This window comes from Salarias fasciatus, chromosome 18, assembly GCF_902148845.1.
Source record: "Salarias fasciatus chromosome 18, fSalaFa1.1, whole genome shotgun sequence".
Classification (NCBI taxonomy): Eukaryota; Metazoa; Chordata; class Actinopteri; order Blenniiformes; family Blenniidae; genus Salarias; species Salarias fasciatus.
The window spans coordinates 13,317,873-13,341,937 of record NC_043762.1 but is presented as its reverse complement, the minus strand read 5'-3'; the positions used below and the strand labels follow the sequence as shown (position 1 = coordinate 13,341,937).

Sequence of the window (24,065 nt, the reverse complement as noted above, 5' to 3'; positions counted from 1 at the left end):
CTGAGCTCCGTGGGCCTCGCTGGGTCGGTCGGCCGGCCGGCGGCGCCGTGTGATGCTCTGTGACTGACGTGTTTGTCCGTGATGTGCCGTCGTCCCATCCGAACATGAGCATGAGCTGCTTCTCCTGTGTTTTTCCTGCCGGGTTCTTCTCACTTCTTTTCCTCTCATCCTTCATCTTTTTCCTCCACGTTTCCATGTTTCTGCTTCAGTGTCGTCACTCGTCCTCCTCTCTCGCTCTTTCTTCAACCGAAAAAAAAGAAGTGTCATCCGCTTTCATCGAGCTGCTCATCGTCTCTGCCGCGTTTCACTCTTGAGCAAAACTCTAAATCTGCCTTTTTCTCTTTTTTTAGTTTGTCATGTTCACGGATGTCAGATTTGTACTAATGACTCTTTTCTTTTTGATGCAGACTCAGCATGTAGTGACTCCTCCAAATCAAAGGTAATTTCAGTTCTCTTATTTCCTCCCACATACAAACTTAGCTCATCCATTGTGTCTTATTAGTGTTTGTTTACAGTTTACAGAACCTCCCAGCTTGTCAGGACCTGCAGTTGTGCTCGTCTTTGCGTTCCCGCTCTGAAAGGTGTGTGTTTGTGTGTGTCAGCAGGGCTTGTGGGGGTCCGGGAAGGATCAGTGTAGCAGGGAGATGCTGCGCTCCTCCTTCTTCGTCAGCCGCAAACGCAAGAAGCCCAAGGACAAAGCTCAGCCCAGCAGTTCAGACGACGACCTGGACTGTGTGTTCATCAAGACGGAGCTCCAGCAGCCGCAGCAGGAGCCCCTGTGGTCCCCGGAGAGCCGGGCCCAGGAGGAGCAGGAGGAGCAGGAGCAGCAGGAGGCGGCGGAGGGTTCGGATAAAGACCAGCAGAGGAGCAGCTCGGAGGAGCGGCTGGACCCGGACAGGAAGGAGTCGCTGTCCAGCAGCTCGCAGCCGTCTCCGCCGCCGCCCCCGCAGCTCCTCTCCACCCCCCTCCACGCCGACTCGCCCTACGCCTCGCCGCCCCGCACCCCCGACCTCAGCTACCGCGTACCCATAATCCACCAGACCTCCCTGTCCGACCCCGCCTCCACCTGCGAGGACACGGTGTCCGACCTCGGTACGATGAACAGCACCAGCTCGCAGGCGTCGGCGCCGCGGGCGCGGCGCGGCCGGGCGCCGACCCCGGGCTCGGAGGGCTGCCCCAGCGGGCCGGGAGCCGAGGTGTGCTCCATCACCTCCGACTACTCCACCACCTCCTCCATGACCTTCCTGACGGGCGGCGCCGAGGCGCGCTCCGCGTCCGAGAGCCGCGGCGGAGACGACGACGCCGACGACGAGCGCAGCGAGCTGGTGAGCGAGGGGCGGCCGATGGAGACGGACAGCGAGAGCGACATGTCGGTGTTCACGGTGGGGAGGGCGGAGCCGAGGGAGGCGCCCCGCCCGCTGCCCTCGCACAGGCTCATCGAGTGCGACACGCTGTCCAGGAAGAAGGCGGCGCAGCAGAAGACCGACAGCGAGTCGTCGCTGGACGGCGGAGCCCGGAGCGACAAGGATTCGAACCGGCTGTCCCGGGCGGCGGGCTCCGCTAAGGGCCGCTCCACCGGCAGCCTCAGCTCCTCGTCGCGCGGCGAGCTGGACAAGGCGGAGCCGGCGTGGAAGCTGAAGATCACAGACCGACTGAAGGTGCGTCTGCGGATGTCCGTGGACGACATGTTCGGCGTGGGCAGCCAGAGGTCGCCGGAGGGCCGCGCCAAGAAGAAGAACATCCGGCGCCGCCACACCATGGGCGGCCAGCGGGACTTCGCCGAGCTGTCGGTCCTGGCCGACTGGCCGCAGCCGGTGGGCTCCGACCCGCGGTCCGAGCTGTCGGCCGTCGACCGGCTGAAGCCGAAGTGCAGCTCCCAGGACTTCTCCATCGGGGACTGGATCGCCCGCGAGCGCCACCGCACCAGCAACCCCGAGGTCAGCCTGGACCCCTCGGACCCGCCGGGCGCCCGCCTCGGGGCCGCCGCCTCCTCGGAACTGACGCGGCGCGCGGCCGAGGCGTCCAACGGCGACGTGCCCGCCGGCAAAAACCTGAGCCTGTCGGCCACCGCCCACCCCCACAAACTGACCGGCTCCCAGGTGGTCCACTCACGCTTCTACCAGTACCTGTGAGGGGGAGGGGGGGCAGAGTGTGTGTCAGTGAGAGAGAGAGAGAGAGAGTGTGAATGTGAGTGCCTGTGTAAGTATGTGTGTGTGTGTATGAGAAAGAGTGTGTGTGAAAATAGAACCTTACTGCACACAGGGATCATTGCTCTTGTTTACGGCATGGAACAAAATGTAGTTTTTATCTTTTTCTTTCATTTTGTGTGTGTGTGTGTGTGTGTGCGCGTGTGTGTTTTTTTTAATGACATGGGCCGTGTGGCTTGTTTCCGCTGTTGTTCGAACGGACCTGTCCAAGTTTCCTCCAGAAAGGTTTTAAAAGTTTTAGCAAAGTGGCTTTAAGGATGGTGAGACGTAGAAGGAATAGGAAGTAGTGAGAAGAGACTTTTAGTATTGCAGAAGAACTATTTTTGTGTCGAGAGAGTTTCCATGTTTGGAGTCGGTGAGTGTGTCGGTAACCAAATGAAGAATGTACAGACATGCTTGCTGTATGCTGACTAAAAGCTTTACATGCTTGTGTTCCACTTGAAAGTGTACATATTCCTATTTTTCTGTGTACTTGAAGTGTTATTTGGTACCGCCTGTGTGTGACTGCCTACAAGCTCTCTGCTGTCGGATACGGAGACCCCAAGCAGCCAAAATCCCACCAGCAAAGAACAAAAAAACGAACGAACCTTCCACTGTGTCATGAACTGACCTGTAGACAGACGTACCGCAGCGCGTCTTCAAACCTCCAGTTTATTTCCACTTCCTGCCTGCTCATTTCTTTACTCTGACGTCAGATTCGTTTAAATCCACATACTTCAATTTTGTGTTATTTAATCCCCACTTTTTTGATTTCAGTATTAAACTGAATTGAGGCACAAAAAAAGATGGAAGATATTGTGAAATTAGGTCTAAATTTAGCTTTTTGAGCCTCATTGGTGAAAGATTGGTCATTGAGACTTCCCACAAACACACAGACATAGTTCCAGCTGGTTTTTGGGTGCGTTCATTTTGGCAGTTTGGGGCTTTTCAAAAGGTACAAAGGTGACGAGGAGACACTGGACTTATGCAAACGAGGATCATCTTCTTTTCTCTGCTGGGAGGATTTACTGTGAAGAGACCAAGAAGAAGAGAAGAGGGGAGGTGGGATCAGTAAATCTTACAGAAAGTGCCTCACTATGAAATGTAAAGGGTGCCATACGTGCTCTCTGTGGAGAAACACCAAGATGTTACTGTGAATGATGTTCTTTTTGTTTGTTTTGAAATCGTCGCCTTTCAGTCGTTCTGCAGGTCCTGAAAAATGCCGAGCTTCCATTCCCGAGGCATCCCACTCCGGTCTTAATCTCTTTTATACATTTGATTTCTCCCTTCTTTCTCTTTTTTTTTTTTTTTTTTTTTTTTTCCATTCGATTTTTAACAGAACTTGAATTTTAACTGTTGTAAAGAATAAGTTAAATGTACATACCGATTGCCATGTTTTTAGCTGCTTTACTCTTCATTTCCATCAGACGGCAGGATTCGGTTCAGTATTGTGAGAGGAGGAGGATGAGGAGGAAGAGGCCTGTGCTGGGCTGGTTTGGTACTTCTCAGTGGAGCGACGATTCGTCCTCGTTCGTATCCGCGCCGCGTCGCTCGGACTGCGAGCACGCGCACAGAAACACTGGAAATAAAACTGTCAACGGCATAAAATCGTCTGGTTTTGTTTGATGTTTTTTTTTCTCTGTCTTTAAATCCTGTAGGCAAGTCAGCACTTTCTACAGAATTGCGCACACACACAAACTCAAAATAAAACCCACAGACGCCATCAGGATACATTTCAAAATGCTTTATATACAAGTTGCACGGACAACATAAAGACTGAAAACCATAGAAGTTTTTTTTGTTTGTTTTGTTTTTTACACTTTGTACATCCGCTGACTACAAACCACTGACGGTACTAACAGAAGTGACATGAAGGGGGCGACAGAGAGTCCAGAACACAAAGTCAGTCACAAACCTGTTCAAGAAAGTCAAACACTGTTCACACCTGTGTGTGTATGTGTGCGTGTGTGTGTGTGGTGGGGGGGGTTTGAGATGACGGGTGCCAAACGGAAGCCCCTCCCTCCTCCTCGTGGTGTAGCGGGGCTCTGAGCGGGAGCCAGTAAGGCACAGCGACGACAAGAGGAAACCAATTCTCTCTTCTTCTCTTGGTCTTTTTTGTTGTTTTTGTTTCTAACTTGCTGAAGAGCGGCTCGAGTGCAGCACCGAGCCGCCGGTTGTGTAGAGCGAATACAGACCCACGCAGACACGCCACGACCCAAAGACACCGAACGCAGAACGTCTGGAAACGAGCAGTAAATACGGTCATGATGACAGTAAAAGGGCACAGTTAGGGTGGAGATGTGTCCACGGCCTTCAGCTGATTCCGTTTGATGCTGACACATTTTCGACCAACATGCATTTGTGGGATGAGCCGCAGAGACCAGGTCAAAATTTCTCCAAATATTCATTTCGAGCTTCTGATGATTCAAACCAAAGTGAAGATTTTTCTCAGAGAAAAGTTTTAACCAAGCTGTGAAAGTTTCTTAATCACATCCATTTGAAAGGGATCTTTTTAAATTCATTATTGTGAAGTGATACATTATTTGAGTCAGTTTGGTGCTCTCAAGCAGTTTTTTCCATTTTTTAAAATGCTTTTTTAAGAGATATGCTGCAATACTGTTAAAATTCTCAATTTCTGAGTTTCAGTAACTTTCGACAGAGATAGCTCAATTAGATATGTGTAGACTAGAGGTAAGGCCCATGGGCCAAAACTGGCCCATAAGAAGCTCCAATCCTGCAGACCAAACCACCAAACAAATTGTGAAAATGTCAACTTAAGGATATTATATATATTTTTTTTACATTTCTTTCTTTTCCATCGTTACAATTGCCGTCGTCATTTTCAGGAGTAATTGTCTTGATTTTGCAACAATATAGATTTTTCCATCATTTATCTTCTGCACCACAACAACACAAACCCTAAAGTTTAATTTTAAAGGTTATTATTATAGCAGTATTACTCCAGATGAAATTGGGAAGCCAGTTGCCGACCCAGAACTGAGATTTATTTGATTCCCCTGGTGGAGACAGACTAAGGATACGAAGAAAATAAATCTTAAAAGAAGGAGTCGTAAGAAGTCTACAGTGTTTTAGTACCACGCCGAATTTCATCACATCTTGTCTTCTGCTGCTCATCCCACAAATGCACGCTCCTCACGAACGTGGCACCGTTTAAAAGTGACATTGTTGAGTTTCCCAACCACTGTTTGTGCCGGTGGCACTGAAAGTCCCGTGTTGAGGGTTTGATGCTCTGCTCGCTCCTCAGTGAGCAGCAGAACGTGTGAAAGAGGCTGAGAACTCGTCGCGTTGCTCCGGCTGTGAAACGAGGTGCGGTGGACTCATTTCCTCCGACGCTGTGCAGGATGAACTTGTCTTCACAGGGTTTGTTGCTGCAAAGCGCTCGTTAATACGACTGTCCCTGTCAGTCCACCAGAGGGAGCTCATCTACTGGGAAAAAAAAAAAAAAAAAGAGAGAGACGGGTGGAGCGGAGAGGGAGAGGCGACTGCTGGCGTCTGGTCGGTTCCTCCTCCGGCAGCAGGAGGCGAGCGGAGGGTGCAACATGCTGCAGAGGACGGGGAGGCGAGGGTTCCCAAACTGTTGCATATTGTGCTGTGGGGAGGAGACGCTGCCGCTCCTCCTGCTCCTCCTGCCGCTCCTCTAACTGTCGTCCTCGCTGTTGTCCTGCTTCTCCTCCGTCGGCGCCTCCGGCTCCCGGAAACACTCCTCGAAGAAGTTGACCAGAGACTGGCTGAGGTGCTTCTGCGTGCCCTCGCTGTGCAGGAAGTGGCCCTCGTCCGGGTAGATCTGCACACATGAACACAGGAGGTTATTTCAATCATTTTTCTGTAAAGGTTAAAATTAGTTTGTAATCCCAAAACGAATCCCTCAAAGATGATATGTGGTTCTTCATGTGTTCTCCAAGTGCCTGCTTATTCCCTGAATCAATGAGTTTTTTTTTCTCATTCATTTTTACGCTCTGGTTTGAAAAAATTTCCCTTTTTGTTTTTGCGCATATGGATACAATGAAGCACAAAACCAGAAAAAAAAAAAACACCTGAAACTCAAAGTTTTGCACAATACATGATAAATAATTTACCAATTGCTGGAAATATTAATGGAATTTAGACTAAAACATAAATAAGAATATTCACATGTTAACTGAACAATATTCTGCAAATCAATTCATAACCTAAATGATCTGATCTGGACTTTTGAGCATTTCAGGATGAGATTTGTGTATCATTTTATTCTCACAGGAGTAGAAACTTGTGTTGTAGTGGAACTCACCTGCAGGGTGTAGTTGGTCTTCTCACTGATTAAGTGGTTGATGAATTTTGCCGTGTGCTGGAAGTGAACTTTTTCTGCAGGAGGAGATGACAGACAGGTGTTAGATCAGGTTCTCCCTTCCCTCTGCAGCGTCATTCAGACAGTGGAAACGCACCGTCGGCCGTAGGGTGGATTATCAGGAACTGTTTGTCCTGCAGCTGACCCGCTCGGTGAGCTAAATTCGCCATCTGCAGGAGAGAAAAAACAGCAACTGTTTTGTTACACAGTTTCTGGCTACAGAGTCTTAATGAATTCATTTTGGACTTGGACATTAAAGGAATGTACTTTGTAAGTTTGGAGTTTTGCACTGAAGTAGAAACTTTACCATGTAAATTCGGGAATCCGTCTTTGCCCCCAGATATCGCTCTGAAAATGCAGAGGCTTAAAAGGGAAAAATAAAAAAAAAAAAAGATGAAACCATGATTAGATTTATTTGATGGAGCATTTGAATTATTGATGATTGGAGGATGGTTTTACCGTAAAGCTCGAAGTCTGTGATCGGGGAGACGGCGGTTCCACATTTGAGTTGAGTGAATTCCTCCGAGCTCAACAGCATCGTGGCTAAATATCCTCCGTACGCCTGTATGGAGAAGCGAGGATTATCCCACGAGAAAAGACAACGCCAAGCTGTGTTCGGAATACTGTGTTACTGTAACAGGACTCTGAGGCCAGTAATCATAGAGATAAATCATTTACTCTCAAGAAGCACTGACATCCAGATAGAGCATCTTCCTCCACTAACATCCAGATTATAGACCGTTGACAGCTGGGTGTTAATGCTAACGCTAATGTAAACGCGACAATAACAACAATAACAGCGACGTGACCATTAGTAAGACAGATCTCATGATGAAAGATGATGAAAAAGAAAACACAACAAACTTTACCAAAAAACTAGTAAATAATAATCTGCAGTACTTCACCTTTCCATAAACGCCCATCCTGCTCTTGTCTATGTACGGCTCTTTAGAGATGAACCTGGTAAAGAAACGGAGAGCAAACTATTGAGATCCTCCAAGCCTTCAGGTTCGGTATCTGAACCCGTCGGTAAAAGTCGGACCTGAGCGCGTGCAGCTGGTCCCGTTCCTCCAGTTTGCCCAGTCTCCGGCGGACCTTGTGCAGGAGGTTGGTGCCCTGGAAGCCGCTGCCGTGGCCGTCGAAGCGGATCACGATGGTGCTGAAGCTGCTGACCAGGGCGGTGGCCCAGTCCACCTGGAACTGCTCCGTCACCATCTGACCTCCGGGAGTACCGTCCCTGAGAGGCAAATGAGGAGACTGTGAAGCCGGTGGTACAGGAACAGGGCAGTAATCTATGGGTCGAACTCTTCAATGAGAAGATTAAACTCTGTAAATACTAAACTAACAAACAATTGGATGTTTGATGAAGCTCCTGAGAAAGCACAGAAAATCTTGATTTGTCCTGTCCTGGTAAGAATTCAATGAAGTTCATTATGCCTGCAAAAGTCACGGTGTCCAGTCTGGGCTGTTAATACTCACACCAGCAGCAGCAGAGGGTAGTGAGCTGTCTGGCTGAATCCAGCCGGCTTCAGGATCTGCATGGTCAGAGCTGAGAAGACAGAGAAAACAGTGAACACTTCCACACACTCACCCAGTTTTTCGCTTCACGTGATTACTGCAAACTCCTTTGAAACTACTTTAGGACCCCTTCAAATGTGAAAACTGCTAACATTTACTCTGAATGTAGTTTTCAAAATATACTCCTCTCTTTAACAACTCTTCTCTCACTAAGTGAATATTATCATATTTCCCATCATTTACCACACCATCATCTGCATATAGGGAGAACGTTTCTACAGTACTGATCCTGAGTGGAACCATACCATGAAGAAAGACTGAGAAAATGAGCTGACAGCTTCACATCCTGATGATGTTTGAAAGCATCTGCACTGTTGCAATATTTAGTTCAGTTTGCACCAGAAGCTTCCTGTTCCTATGGAAACAATGAGGCGTGCGTACTGTAGTCGTCGATGTTGATGGTCTCGTACGTCACTTGGGGCATCTGCATCTTGTTGTACATGTCGATTACTCTGTCATTCGTCTCCACGTCGAACACCTCTGCAAAGTCAATGAGAGAGAGCGAGAAAAAGAAAAAAAAAAACCTCTTACATCCTCATGGGTGAAAGTGTGTAAGAAGTAAAAGGTAGTGAAGGTGGCCATACACTCACTCTGTTTCTCCTCAGTGCTGTACACTGCCACACTTGGTATGTCTGGACCTAAACAAAGAGAACTACATTAAAAACCCTGTGTTTTTTTTTAACCATATTAAATAAAAGAAATACACTTCAATAGTTTTTACTGTGCTTATGATTTAATCTCTTCATATTATTTTTGAATCAACACAACTAATTTTGAAAGAAGCTACTGTAGTATATTCAAATCGGTTTCCTTTTCATATCTCTGAGGATTTATCCTTTGCTCAGAGGCGTGTCCTGATTCTGCAACCAATAACACTGTTCATTTAAATTTCGGAGTGATAACAACAATAACTTGACCCAAAAAATTTAAAATGAATTAAAAATGGGATTATTGAAGTACAAAAATTTTAATTCTGAGGTCAGCTGTCTAAAAATAGTTTGGCAGGAAATTTCACAAATCATATAAACCAGAAAAAAAAAATCTATCTGCTATAAATATTCACAAAATCTCTAATGTTAAGAAATTCTTGCAATAAAGTTTAATTGAAGATATTCCTTCGACGTTGCAGCGTCGTCGTATCAGTTTGCATTGGCAGTAAAGTTATAATAAGAGTTAATATGATAGACATGATTAAAGCCATGCAGGACTACAGTGATAAAAGCCTGAAATAGAATCAACTCAGGCCTTTCCTGTCACAGAATAATCTCCCAGTCTGCCCTACTGTTAATAATCTGCCTCCCTCATGAGGAAGCGACTTCTTATTTCACAAAGGAGCGACTCTCTGAAGATCCAATTAATGAAGAAAGCCTCTGGCACTCTTCCTCCCGCCCCGGGGAGCCCCCCCCCCCTCCGGGGTAAATCTGCCTCCATAGAAACCCTCATGCTGTTGCCCAGAACTGAAGCCGAGAGGGCGGAGAGGAAAAAAAACCCTCACAGCATTTTCATTCATATTTTTTCATACTTGAATAAAGCATTCACTAATTTGAAACAGGCCTATTGACGTCCACAGTGATTTTTGCGCAGTGTGTCTGCCTGAAGGTCACCGGGTGGACTCCCCCATCCGGCCCGTCAGGACAGGTGAAGCATGCTGCTCACCTTTGCAGTGCAGTGAGAAGAAACGCATGTTGCTGCTGAAGGACACGTCCACGTAGCCACACTTGAACTCGCAGGACAGACAGCAGCGGTTAAACGGCGGGATGGTGTCGGCGCTGCGGGATGACACTCACTTCAGATCACTGCTCATCATGACAGGAACGTCAGACTGCGCCGGTCGGAAACCCACCTGTACAGGTGGCGCCGTTTGGGGTCGTCCTCCGTGCTGAGAAAGTATCTGAGAAGAGTCAAACGGGAAATATTAGGACCGTGAAGCTTTTCAGCTTCTAGAAGGTGAAATCGGAGGGTTCTCACATGAGGTTTCGGTTGTGGTTGTAGGCTAAAATCCGGGTGACGTCCCAGTCGCCCGACGTCAGAGACTGAAGGATGTCTGTGCTGCTGTTGGGCTGAGAGGAAACAACATGTCAGAGCCCCAAATGGTGAAAGCTGCAGGAACTGTGCTGCACTATATTTATTTTTCTCAAAGGGTTCTGTCCGTACCATTGAGGTGGACATGGAGATGTGGAAGAACTTCCCCCTCCCGCCCTGAGGTATCGCTCTGGTGAAGAAGAACTTGTGTCCATCGTGGGAAAAGAGCGGCGGCTCATTCTGCATGAAAAAAAAAAGAAAGAAAGAAAAACCCTCAGAGGAACAAAATCTGCACCTTTGTTATTTCCTATTTTTACCAAAGTGCGTGTGTGGACCGGGTACCTGCCGGTGGAGCCAGCTCTCGCTCTCATCCTCGTGTTTCTGAAAGCAGGAAATACATTCATTAGAAGGCTGAATCTGGAGATAATGTTCCCGACAAACAAACCACAAAATCAGTACACTAACAGGAAGTAATATCTGGAGGCCTTATGAGTTTGGGAAAAACAACCAGTGTTAATATGAACTACCAAGTCAATTATCTCAGATTATTAAGGGAAGTCTTTTATCTAAAAGGATGTTTAGCTTGTTTTTCTCTATTCATTATAATGGTCTCGAAATGTGTACATGATATTTTTCTGTACAACACAAAACGGTATTTGAGTGAGCGCAGCTTGTTTGACCTTGATGCAGACGCCAGTGGTGGCCTCGCACAGCGTCAGGATGGAGTTGTTCTGCGCTCGGTTGAGCCAGTTCACAGCCAGTTTGGTGTTGGTGGCCCATTTCACCATGGTGATGTAGTGCTCCCTCCTGCAGACACACACACACACACACACACACACACACACACACACACACACACACACACACACAGTGAAGCCTCTGCTCCCTCTTCTCGAGCGTACGCTACCGAAATGAGTCGCCACTCACCCGATCCGAGGGTCGTCGGGTTTCTTCATCACCACCGTGTGCACAGGGCCGTGGAGGCTCACCACAGAGAGGTGCACCGCGGGGTTTTCCTCCCCGGCCTGCAGGAAGGAGGGAGATCGACTCAATATCAGTCAAATGATGTTCTATCAAGAGAGGGAGCAGAATAAACTGTGCCAACATCTCGCAGTCCCATAAATAACGAGTTTGCTTTGGTGCATTTTATTCCCGTATCCCTCAGTGGGACTTGCAGATGTACCTTGGGGTAGTGGTAGTCCAGGCTGGCAGGGTAAGGCGTCCCCGTGAAGAACGGGACCTCCATTTTGGGCACCAGCGTGTCGTTGATGGTCATGTAGGCCAGACGCAGTCCGTCCGGAGACCACCAGTGAGCGACGTGGGTCTGCAGGATCTCCTCTGGAACGCAAGACAAGAACACAAACTCAGCACACACTGCGATCAAAGCAAAGACTGTGGATGGGAAAGACAAAGAATTTTTTTGACCTTTTTATATTTTCTTTCAAAAAAGTGCCATTTAGACCAACTTAATACAATGTCTATGGCAAAGACAATTTTCTAAAGAAGTAAAGTAAACTACGGAGCTAAAACAGTGACAATATTGTTGTCCTTAAAAAGAAATATCACTGAAAATTAAATTTGTCATTATAAAAATGATTTGTCATTGAAACAAAGAATTTGTCGCCAAAAGTTTTTCTTCATGTTTGTGCTTTTTCACAGACAAATCTTTTTTTTTAAAGACAAAGTTCTTTTGTCAATGATAACAATACTGTCCCTGTTTTAGCGCTCAAAAATGATTAACATCATACAATCATGTATGAGGCCAGAGAACTGCTGCTCCCAGAGAAAATGAACAAAATGTTACCAACCAACATATTTAGTGTAACATAATCAAGAATAGTGTAATACGGGACCTCCATTTTGGTTCACAGTTACAGTTGTCGTAAATGGTGAACCAATGGGTCTTTTTATGTGTGTGTGCGTGTGTGCGTGCGTGTGTGTGTGTGTGTGTGTGTGTGTGTGTGTGTGTGTGTGTGTGTGTGTGTGTGTGTGTGTGTGTGTGTGTGTGTATGCGTGTGTGTGTTAGATCTTGTCCCCTGGCGAATAAATGTGGTGATGATTCAGAGAAAAACACCACTCAGCTCTTTTATGTGATTTTCAACTTTAAATGTAAAACTGGAATCTTTGAAAAAGTCTGTTTTTGCTGAGAGATGTCACATCTTTTTCCTCCAAACTTCAGAAATGTAGAGCGTTCTCTTTTCCCAGTTTCCCTGAATGCACCATAAATGTTAACGAGGCACACCTGTTGTTAATCAACCAGAGTGCACCTTCACAGCTACAGGAGGAAGAAGTCTTTCCATCAATGGCAGAGAATTAAAGTCTGGTGAATTATGTAGCATGTTATGAAGAAGCATGTATCTTCAAAATATTTATTTTGTATGCGAAACCTGATTTAATAGCGGGAATCGATCCTATAACATCAGATTTAATATCTCCTGGGGACGAGTTTCTTTGGATCAATCTGCACATGATTCCAGCAACACAAACAAATGTCATTACAGTTAAAAGATTGACTGTGTGTTTGAAGAATGACTGGAACGTTCATTAGATGTGATGAATATTTGAAACTAAAGTGGAGGTTCTGTCTGAAAAAAGAGTTTCTTGAATCACCAGGTAAGCTGATTGAAAAACACTAGACTGAAAATGGCACCAAATGACAAACTTTCTGCATTATTGTTCCATAAACTCCACTAACAATGTTTTCAGAGTTTAATACATTTCTTTTAAAATTTTGGAGCATTAATTTGCTTCTGATGCTGTGTTCAAGGGCCAACGGGATCAGGGTTCACCATCTTTTCCAGGAGAACTGGAAGCATCGGGAGATATTCCAGATATCTGCTTTGGAGCCCTGAGAACCTCTGGACAGCTGTGCAAAGAATAACCAGCAAGAAACACTTTCAGAGCTGCATTATGACAACAAACAGTAGGACTTCATGTCTTCTTCTCGTGCTTGCTTGTGTTGCTGCAACCAGCCTTGAGGTGCAGGTGTTTTTCTGCTGTTGCTTTTCAGTGTGTGCACACTATTGTTTGTGCAGGCAATAGTACAATATGCAAGTGATTTCATGCATGGTTGTGCAAACTTTAGGCTATCTATGTGGTGATGGACCAGCAGAAAAATCACTGAGCTATATTATTTACCACAAAAGCTGGGATTTTGTTGTTTCTTATTGTGATGCTTGGTTGTGTTGCTGCGCCCAGCCTTGAGGTGCAGTTTCTCTGTGTTTCTGTACTATTGTTTGTACATACAGTAGTACAATGTGCAAGTGATTTCACGCATGGTTGTGCACACAGTGGGTTGCAGAAAAACCTTTTTGTTGTATGTGCATGTGTGTGTTTTGCTCTTTGTTGCAGAGAATTTGCCTCTGATTAGCTGTGGATCTTTGAATGAAATACTTCAGTGGTTGAAATAATTTAACAGTGTTTGAAGCTGTTTTGGAAGAATATAAATGCGGGACAGCAATTATTATTCAGAACCTTTTAAAAAAAATCTTTAAATGTTTGATTGTGGTCTGGTTCTCCCTGCTGGATTGTTATTTCTGATGGCTGCTGATGCATATCCAGGTTTCATTTCTTGGATTTAGTCATCATGGTATCTTTGAACTCCTTACCTGCGTCTGCATCCTCTCCTGATACAGTGCTGCTTTCAGTGATCTGTTATTACAATAGCTTCTGGCATTCTTACATAGTATCTACTGGCACACAGCTACACTCCTTTTCAGATTGTCATTTTTAAAATAGACTCAGGAATAAGCAACTTTGAGACTAGACTTGGAGATTAAAGGTGCTGTAGGCAGTGCTAGTCAATGCTAATTTTTCTGTGTTTTCTTTGGATTAAATGTTAGAGTACCCATTGATAATCCTTTAGGGGTGTAGCATAATTGCGCTACCGCGAGGGCGCAGCGTTTCCATCTGTCTCTGTTCTGAGCTGAAAAGGAATCTCCACAGCTCCAGGTATCTTTGACCAATCAGAAGAGCCCCTGAGGCTCTAACTGTGATTGGTCGAGAGGCGTTCATCGCACGTTCTTGCGGGAGGGGCTTAACTTGCGTAAGGGCGTGATGTCAGAAAAAACAGGATAGGATTGGCTGTGCTTGGTTTCAAATCGTCATCTTAGATGGGTCAAATCGCCATCTTACTTAGGTAACCCTAAGCAAGATGGCGGAAATGCGGAATCATGCCTACAGCACCTATAAAATAGTTATTTGGTGCTATTTCAACAAATATCTATTCCAAATCTGCATGACATGACGTATCATTCCGTGTGTGGACTAAATGTTCAATTTGTCAGACTTGACAGGTTGGGTCTAGCTAGTGGTTGAATTCCTAAAATTATTACTAATTCCTACCACACAACATGTGGTCACACTGTCTGAACAAATTAGACATAGAGCCCCTGCACATTTATGTGATTTGTAGTGATTAATGAATGTGTGACAGTTTCTTTTAAACCAATTTTGCTGGAGGATTCTCATTTATTTTGTGCAGCCTGTAGTAAATAAGATGGCTTTGACCCAGAATTGTATTTATGGTGACACTTTCTAGAGAAGAAATCTATACATAAAGCCTGGCCCTCATGAGATGAAAACATTTGCATTCCCTGAAGAAAGGTCAAGGCTGAATGCTGGAGGTGAAAAATGTTGGGAAAAAAAAGTTGAGGACGTAGACGTTATGATTTCTCCTTTTTTCTTCTGCACTTTCCTGATGTGTGACATTTCCTCCAGCAGGGGGCAGAAAAACACCACGAAAAACAAGGACTGTCCCTGAATGTCACTGGTGGTTTAAAAAAAAAAAAAAAGCTGCTGGGGTCAGCCTTGCTGAAGAAGCTGTGATTTTGTCTGTTAGGTTGTAATTATTTCTCAGGCAGGTCGGGGTGAACGGCTCTATTCAAGTCTCACTTCTCTGCGTCTGATTGAGTTTTCTGCGCTTGAGGCCGAGCTCAGTTTGTTGCCGCGCAGCTGGATGTTCAAGGCTGGAGCTCAAAGAAAATCAGTCTGCTCTCGTTGTCCCCACCGAAAAAAGAAAAGAATGATTTTATCCACCATTTTGTGAAGGTTGGAGCATTTGAATGGTGTTTTTCTTTTACGATGTTGACATCTTGTGACACTGAAACACACCTGCTCCTCTGATTCAACCACAACCGAGATTCCTCTGTTGATCCGAAGGTATTTCTTTAAATCTGACATCAATCTATCCATGGAGGTGAAAACAAGGATACATCCTGCACGAGTAACCAGTCTGTTTCACATTCACAGTCACATTCACGACTAGAATCGGGCTGAAAATCATGTTAGAAATAACCTGAAAGAGAAAAGTGAAATGCAAACACAGGGAGAACATGCAAACTCCATGTGGGAATTAGATCTGTTTAACAAGAGAAAAAAAACCCTCGAAGTTCATCTTTGAATGAAAATGTACCTGCTCCTCTGGAACTGATTAGTTCTAAAAGATGGAATGAAAACCAACCAGAAAGAAGCAGCTCTGAAAGAACAACACTTGAGACTAGTTCACCGTGTGAAAATTCACAGAATCTGCCAAGACCATAACGAGCACCAGGATTTCTTTGGGTTTTTTTTTTTTTTTTTAACCGCAACCCTCTGAGTCCCAGACATTTCACCTCATGCCTTACATGATGAACATAGAAATAAACACATCAGTACACAGCAGATGCTGCAGCATGCCTTTATCATCACATACTGAGAAAATACCACCTCTTGCAGTGACAGTATGTCAGAAAGGCAATGTTTAAGAATCTGAAAACCTGTCAACAAACCAAGCACAGCTGGGGCAGCAGACCTGCTGCAAATACTATTCTGGAGCCAAATAGGAAGAATATCAAGGAGTTTCTTAGATTTTTGATTAATGGAATGGGATTTTGGAGTTCCTCAGGGATCAGTTGTGGGTCCTCTTTAATTCATACTTTTTCTTTGAGCTCATCATAACCAACTCCACAACAGCTGCAGGTTTCAAGTTGAGCTGAGCTTTAGCACCAACTTTAAGGACACAATGGTCAGTTGCCTCAAATCCAACCAAATATATGGAGGTAATTTACTAATGGAGTTTGTAACCAGACCAGGCAAAGTCACTTTCACACCCACACCAGGACAAGACATGAGATGAGTAGGCAGTGAAGATTGACTGTATGCCACTTTTGAACACTGGGTGGGACTAATGAGTCACCTTAAAGTTTTGCTTTTAGTTCCAACTCAAATTTCCAGTTCTTTCCTTCATCAGACTCTGCAGCTTCTTGTTTTGTTGGATTAAAGACGGTAAGAATGGTCAAGAGCGTCACTGCAACATCGTTGGTCGTATCGCAGGACTGTGGCGAGCTGGTTCACTTGGTAAATTTTTCATGAACATTCTGATGTTTGGGGCTGGTGGATGGTCGTGGTCCCCACGCCGTGGTTATTGTGAGCCCAGTCCTGTGAGGACCCCCGCCGTCGTCTGAACAATGATCCTCCTGGATCATCTGGTGTCTTTGTGGAGGACCACACTAGGGATCTTAATGCTTGCTTATTCATTTGGTATTTGCTAAAGTTGTGTTTGGAGTTTGTAAAAATAGCTTCAATAAATTCTTCTAGTAAAGGCTCCGGTGTTTGATCTGATCCGTAACACCCACTGTATTATTTATTTTTAGTGCTTCAGGCTGTTTGTGACTTTCATTTTAAAAAGGTGCAAATCATACAAATCACATTTCTCTCGACAACGGAGGATTATAACCATTAGGAGATGCTCTATTGCTTTCATTACTGCAAAATGTTCAATCTCTTCATCAGCAGTGTCAAACACATGTTCACTGAAGCTTCTACAATTTTGCAGATCACCTTCAAAGGTTTCCAGGTGACTTTTTTTTTTTTTTTTAACCACGCATTGTTTTAATCAGACTTTGCCAGTTTGCATTGGACTTCTAACACTTCAGAAAAACCACTTGATGGTCCATCGACTGTAAAGTATTCCTTTTGATGCGGCGGTGCAGTCTCAGGAATGGCGAGTTCTCTTTAAATATTTCATCGTAAGCTCCAACTTCAATGATGCTGTGTAGACTCTGTGTGTTTAGACACTTTTATAAATATGTAGAATACAGTAAAAGTGAAATTAAAGTCACTCAAATAATGAGAGATTGAATTATTTTAAGCGCTGGCAGAAATAATGGCTAAAATTCGCAAAAAGATGTGAAGATGTGAAACGGGGAAGAAGCTTTTTACTGAAAATATAGATTTTGCCTCAAATTGTTTTCATAAATTGTTTATCAGACAATTGTCTTTTTTTCGGTGGGGATTCTTTTCACATTCAACACATGGTCAGAAAGTAAAGGATGTTTTCGTTACAATTTTGCCGATACTGCAATGCGCCTGTTTAAATGACCACAGCAACCTGGTCCCTGAGAATAATGAGATCATTTTAGCAATCGAATCAGACATACCTGCTCTTCAGAATCCTGAACTTAACCTCCTTTAGGAAAAAAATGTACAAAATTTCAATCCTTAGGATTTTTTAAAGACAATTTTAGGAGTCATCATTTCACTTTGTAAGGACATAAATGTAACATTAAAAACTGACTTTTTTTTAAGCACATATTTAATAATTTATAAAACAAAGAAAAGTGTTTACTGCCACTTGTTTTAGGAGAACTGCCATGAAATCTGGTGTCACAGTGATTTATAACCATGTCAGATTTAGATAAAAATCTTCTGTCTTGGAAACAGGAGAAATGAAAAAGTTGCCAAATACTATCAGTTTCCCAATAAAGAATAAATAAAGTTGATTTCCTGACTGCCCATCAGTTGGTGCCGCAGGATTCTGTATTAGCTCCTTTTATGTTTATTATTTCTATCAATGATTTGAAAAAGGATGCTTCCAAAGAAATGGAACCACAGCTTCTGTCTTTGGGACTTGTGCTGAATGATGACCTTTGAACAGACTTCCATCATATCTCAGGTCGCGGGATGCAGCCAACTATATGAAGGAGCTATTGGATGTCTGATTTGAGTAGATTTGTTCGCACATAATACTTTGTGTGATATAATTTGTGCATGATCCTCATACACAAATACACACACACACAAATACTTCTGCCCCGACCATAACTCTTTATCGACTTCCTGTCATTTTTCTTCTGCTCATGTTTTCACGATGTCACTTCAGTTTTTAATGGAAATCCATTTATTCAAATTAATGAGTATTCATGTACAAACACAGGAGAGCTCTGGGAGGAATCAGGTGTGTTAATAAAGAATAATGCAGCATCTTGTTTACATTTAGGATTCATCTAGAACAAAACTTGCTCTAGATGCAGTTTCGCTGGATCTGACATGAAATCACCTCTTTCACCAACGGACCGTCTCTCCCATCTGATATTAAAGATGTAAATATTTTGGAGGACAGAGGCGATCTCACCTTGAACCACACTCTCGCCTCTCTCACATGAACAGTCGCGCACGCAGAGTCAAAACTCCGCGAGACGTGCGTGAAATACAGAAGCTACATCCTCCCTGCGTCTGCGTCTGCCATCCACTGATAAATCCTCGCAACGCAGCGGGGAAACACAGCCGGGCGAAACTCGGAGAATGGATTACGTCTTTTACGTCGTGTTCTCCGTCTCCAGCAACGAAATAATCCTGTTAATGAAAAACCGATAAGAGCCGACCCTGCAGCGGTTTCCCCTCCTAATAACTGGCACATTACCATTAACATCCGCCCTGCGGTGATTCCCCTAAACCTCCTCCTGAATAAATCCACCTCTCATGACTCCTCTAACAAGGCAGATGCCCATAAAACTTTGATGGAACATGACTGCAGCGCCGCTCCGGAACACGGCGCCGGCATAAACAAAGCCATATTCCAGAGGTATGTAATTAGGATGTCTGTCCCACATATGCTGTAATCAGAGAAATGTCTCGTTTTGAATTACAAGCGCGCCGCCTTTTGAAACATCTGCCGAGTGCGATTGCAGCTCCGCAGACACGAATTAATTAAAATTGGCTGAAACACAAAAGACAAAGCTGTGGGGAGTCTGGAGAGGGAACCGCAGCTGGCAGAGCAGCATCAAACGGAACGGTGCGAGAAAACACCGACCAGGCCTGAGGGGGGCTGCTGGGGGTCAGAGGTCAAACACTGGAAACATGTTTTAAGAAACATCTGTAATGCTGGGATTTTCTTGAAAGCTGTTTTTCCACATGAAATTAGACAGAATTAATTTTGGCGTGGCTGAAATCTACTTTTAAAATATTTATTCATTAATTGACTCATCTATTTTGATGCGATTAAATTCTTTTTATTTTATTAGTTTGTTTCAAATTAGGGATTCATTAACTTTGGTGTGATTAAAGTCCAATTTATTTTATTCATTTAAAAGTAATTAAAAATGCATTCTCTTGGGTGTGATTAAATTATTTTATTTCATCTTATCTGTTTGTCCTAAATTAATTGAGAAAACATTTGTTTTTTTTGTGAGACTAAAGTCTTATTTCTTATTTGTTTTGAATTAATTGAGTCTACATGTACGTGTGGTGTGATCGAAGTCCAACTTTCTATATTATTAAATTGTCTAAAACTAATTAAATGATGTATTTGTTGTGATAACAGTCTAGGCAAAACCCCAGCTTTTCCCCCACATCTTAATTACAGCATTTAGTTTTTTTTTCTCCTTGCATTATGACTCCATCAATATATTTCATTCCTTTAAATTAAACCACAAATATCTCATTTTACCACTTCAACTTGAACACTAAATTATTCCCCTGTACTTTTTTCCACACTATTTTCATTTTAGAAAAGTAAATTATTTTCATCTCTTTCATTTAAAACACTATCTTCTTTACTTTTTATGATTTCTACACTACCTGTTGAAGAAATTCTGGAAGGAATTCACTGGACATCTCCAGAAACTGCAAGTGGAGGAGGGTAGAAATACTTAAAGGAGACATATTATGTTATTTTTCAGTCACGTCATATAGGTCTCAGAAGCCCAAAAACATAGTATATGAGTTTGTTTGCCCCAAATTCATCTTTTGTTCTGAGTGTCAGTGGTCTAAAACGTCGCTCTGACGAGCCCTCCTCAGAGCAGGCCATTTCTGAGCCTGCTTCCTGGTATGCACTTAAACGCACCTGGCCACGCCCACTCTCACGCACACACATGGTGGGGGCACAGTCAGGGGGAGGAGTCAAGTCCTCTTATTTCAGGATAAGAGGACCAAACTCAATTCGACCGTTTCAGCTTCAGTTTGAGTTTCATTTTCACAAAATGTGGTGTAGCAAAACAGGGAGGAAACACACAGTTTTCACATTTGAACGTCATAATGAGGCTACGGCGACACATACTGCCATAAGAAACTCTTCACAAAGTGAAAACAGTGTAATATGTCCCCTTTAATTGCTTCTAAAAAAGGATGTTACGTTAGATGAGAGGTGCATCGTGCCTTGGCAGGTCATTATATCAATGCTCTAACCTGGTGATGAAAGGGGAGCAGGAGGTGTGTGTCTTGGATTATCTGATGTTAACACACAGACGATCAAATGAGAGTCCCGCTGCCACCTCTATAAACCGTGCAGTGCACTGAGCTCTCAGATTATCTGCTGTTAGGATCACAAGAGAAGCAGCAGTTTAATTTGCACTAATAAGATGGACAGAAAACAAACAGAAAAAAAAAATAAAGCCGGATTAACGCAAGATTCTTCATATCAGCGCTGCTTGTTTGACTCATTTCTGTTGCGCGGATGTTCAACAAAACGCAGAGAAAACTGAGCAGACTTCGTCCCGACGGCTGAATATCTTCACCTCACCGCTGAGGAAATTACTTTTCAGAGTTTAATGTGGACGAGCTGCTCTGGCTTCCGACTTAAAGCCCTTCCAGCAAATTCAGAGAATTAAAATCCTCGCTGGTACCGTCCAAAACTCCTTAATAGTCTTGTGACTGACCTGGAGAAAATCCCCACAGCTGGCCTCTTAAATCTTGTAGAGAGGTTTCTTAGCGGAGTATAGACTTTTCTAATGGGGACATTAATGTTTCTTGCTCACTGAGGACTTGTAATATATTCTCAGAAGCCATTATTAAGTCCAATTTGACTTAATTTGTCCAATTTTATTTAAGCTGAATGAAAGACGTTTTTTTTTTTTGTCTTCGCACAGAACTTTAAAGGAACCTTTAGTGTTCTCAGCATGGAAAGCTTTGTTTTGTTATAACCTCATCTTACCCTCGTACAGCCAATCAGCAAGCCCGTTGAAGACGACGCCCTCTTTCCCAGTGGAGACCAGGCGGATCGCTCGGTTCTCCACGGTCGACCGGTAGAAGATGTTGTTTTCAAATATGAAGATCTGGACAGAGGAAGAGAGCACGCCACTCTTTTAATTCACTATCAGCAGCTTCTACTGGAGAAGAGCACAAAAATAACAATTTCCACAGAAAATTCATTAAAAAAATCCAAAGTTTTATATCAGAACACCAAACACACAGAAATAAAATGTTTATAACACACAGAGACGGTGAAATATTCTGTTTAATCTGTAAAATGCTGCGGGTAATTTTAGAACCGCGCTTTTCTTGCTGCCTCTGGCTCTGGATCGTAACTGGTTTCTCCCCGGTGCTGGCAGTGGACCCTGCTGCGTTTGCCCCTGACACTGGATTCTACCCTCTTGCCCCCCTGGTACTGGCAGTCGACCCCATCTGAATGCTCCCCAGTACGGACTCCAAAGCTCAACCTTTATGTCTCCTTTTCAGGACTGTATTCAGATACTTCTGGGACCAGACTCATTACGGATCTACAGATTTCTGAGACGTTTCAGACAGGAAAAAAGAAAGGCGTTCATTCCAAATCAAAGCGTCTGAAAGTGTCCGACAGTGACTCCTGACCTAGATCCAACTGGAAACCTTTAGAGGGCTGAAATCTGCCATGCAAAAAGGATTCCTGCATTCTCAGAGCAGCTTAGTGGCATCGCAGTGGAAGAGTGTGACAAACTAGATAGAAGCCAAAAGCTTTGAGACGAACGCCAGAGACGGAGAGGGCTGCAAAAACAAAACGAAAACCTTAAATATCAGGTAAGCTGGATACTCAGTCTTGTTAGTTTTTCTACACGATACTGAAAACTCCTCAACCAGTAATCCTGACAAACACCTTGAATTGTTTTCCTCCAGTAAAAACCTGGAGCTTCTGTGTCTCGTTCGCCTGTTAACAGGAAACATCTGGAAACCAAAACCCTCCCGGAGCTTTTAATTCTGTTACTTCATGTAAACACAGAACTGCAGCTGCCCACTCAGCAGCGAATTCCCAGCCAGCACCTGCTTTACACACTCCGTTAAAGAATGTTTCCTAATCACAGTTCAAGTGGGAGTCCTCCCTAAAGCCCTCTGAAGACCCTCTCTGTTGTTAATCTCGGTCCTGGAGCTGGTGGAGACTCTCCTCCCACCCCGCCCCGGGGGTTTGAGTCGTGATGCCAGCATGAGGAAGATGAATGAGGGATTGATTTTTATCTGAAGTGCGGGCCACATCCGACTGGCTCGAGCCTCTTCACTTCAATCTGATGAGCCTCAAACCACTGGCAAGACGCAGAAAAACAGGCACGAGTCCTGATTTTTCCTTTTTAAAATTTTTTTTGCTCTGATCCATAGACTGCTGTTGAGAAAATGAAATTTTTATATTGTGGGATCAACATCTGAGGAAAGTAGATCAATGCAGGCCTGCGTTAAAAGATGGAAGCTGGAGGTTTAAAAATCCGCCACGGGTCCGGATGGGCAGCGTTCAAACCGCAGCATAAACCCTGGAGCTTCAGTATTTTAATTAATGTGATTTACACCTTTCGCTGAAGCAGCCTGGACGCTCGAAACCTTGGTGCAACTTTGCAATATTGAAAAAAAGACGCATGCAGCCGGTGAACTTGAGACGCTCAATGTCGGCATCGAACGCAGTGCAGCATTTAGTGGCAGACGACCCTGAACGGCCTCTAAAAACTGCAGCGCAGGTTCCAGTCTCTGGATGAAGCGGCTCCGTGACTTTTGAGCCCTGAAAGGAATCGGATAAGAGGAAGGGGAGGGCAACTGAAAGGCTAGAAAATAGTTATTTCAAAAGGGAAGCGAGATGAAAGAAGGAACATCAAAGAAACCTGTGGTGCTGGAATAGCAGGGTTTTTATTATTTGTGGGAGTTTTTTTTTTTTCTTTTGTGTGTCTGAGTGTGTTTTTGTCCAGATGATGGTTTCAAAGCAATGAAGCCGCACCATTACCACTTGTCAGATTAATTCAAATTCTGCCTTTAAAAAAAAAATCCTGTATCTGTCACCGTCTTCAGCTCATAACTGAGTCCTTCGACTTTGAGGAAAAACCTTTGACTTAAGGTTTGTTTGGTGAATTAGCTCAGAAATGCCAGTGGAAATGAAAAGGAAACCCGGCTGTATTTGACACCTTAATCACTACATTTTAAAGCAGAAAACCCCCAGAAAGGGCCACCTGCCTGTTTTCAGACAATAAAAAAAACAACAATCCTCAACAACAGGTGGTGATAATGAATTGGTAGTTGGGTACACGACCCTAACCCGACCCCAGTTTTAAAAAGAAAGACAGTTTTTCTAGTTTGGTTACACAGACTAATCACAGGCAAGACATTGAGGGGCTTGAAGAGGCTTTCGAACTACATTTTGAAGGGAAAGAGATCATTTAATGAATTCAAAAAATGCAGAAACTATTAAAGTGAAGAGCTGATGCTTAGTATGAAAGCGCAGCTCATTGAGCGTGTAGAATGCGTCATGGAGAATACTTCCCTCTCTACGTTCCTGTGTGTCATTTAGGCTTTTATCAGTTGGTGAGCTTGGATATTCTTCCTGATTTTGTTCACAGTACGGAGTGTATGGGTGATGGTGTGTCCAGAATCCACAATGAAACAGTGTTTTTTTTGCACGTGTGCATGTGTGTGAGTTTGTGCACACGTGTGCATGTTGACCTGGCCTCGCT

General features: G+C 44.1%; 2 protein-coding genes across 4 annotated transcripts in view; one reads left to right on the top strand and one right to left on the bottom strand.

The window, feature by feature from the left end:
• The window catches only part of arhgap21b (Rho GTPase activating protein 21b), a 41,626-nt gene extending 37,838 nt beyond the window's left edge, over window positions 1-3,788 (top strand). Inside the window, exons 17-18 of one of the 3 annotated variants that reach the window (XM_030114414.1) lie at window positions 408-439; window positions 603-3,788. In XM_030114414.1, coding sequence (XP_029970274.1) covers window positions 408-439; window positions 603-2,132 — 1,562 coding nt within the window. In that variant the 3' untranslated portion in view covers window positions 2,133-3,788. The remainder of the gene's footprint in view (window positions 1-407; window positions 440-602) is intronic. The other 2 variants (XM_030114413.1, XM_030114412.1) reach the window with 2 other exon arrangements.
• A 1,855-nt stretch (window positions 3,789-5,643) lies between these two features.
• Window positions 5,644-24,065, bottom strand: part of LOC115405634 (dipeptidyl aminopeptidase-like protein 6) — an 81,127-nt gene continuing 62,705 nt past the window's right edge. Inside the window, exons 8-26 of the mRNA XM_030115269.1 lie at window positions 21,320-21,440; window positions 11,315-11,469; window positions 11,059-11,156; window positions 10,812-10,938; window positions 10,474-10,512; window positions 10,264-10,371; window positions 10,078-10,169; window positions 9,953-10,000; window positions 9,766-9,878; window positions 8,700-8,747; window positions 8,491-8,589; window positions 8,011-8,080; window positions 7,574-7,768; window positions 7,437-7,491; window positions 6,991-7,093; window positions 6,839-6,894; window positions 6,629-6,701; window positions 6,475-6,548; window positions 5,644-5,991 (exon numbers count right to left, since the gene is read on the bottom strand). Of these exons, the coding sequence (XP_029971129.1) occupies window positions 5,845-5,991; window positions 6,475-6,548; window positions 6,629-6,701; window positions 6,839-6,894; window positions 6,991-7,093; window positions 7,437-7,491; window positions 7,574-7,768; window positions 8,011-8,080; window positions 8,491-8,589; window positions 8,700-8,747; window positions 9,766-9,878; window positions 9,953-10,000; window positions 10,078-10,169; window positions 10,264-10,371; window positions 10,474-10,512; window positions 10,812-10,938; window positions 11,059-11,156; window positions 11,315-11,469; window positions 21,320-21,440 (1,821 nt within the window). The 3' untranslated portion in view covers window positions 5,644-5,844. The remainder of the gene's footprint in view (window positions 5,992-6,474; window positions 6,549-6,628; window positions 6,702-6,838; window positions 6,895-6,990; window positions 7,094-7,436; window positions 7,492-7,573; window positions 7,769-8,010; window positions 8,081-8,490; window positions 8,590-8,699; window positions 8,748-9,765; window positions 9,879-9,952; window positions 10,001-10,077; window positions 10,170-10,263; window positions 10,372-10,473; window positions 10,513-10,811; window positions 10,939-11,058; window positions 11,157-11,314; window positions 11,470-21,319; window positions 21,441-24,065) is intronic.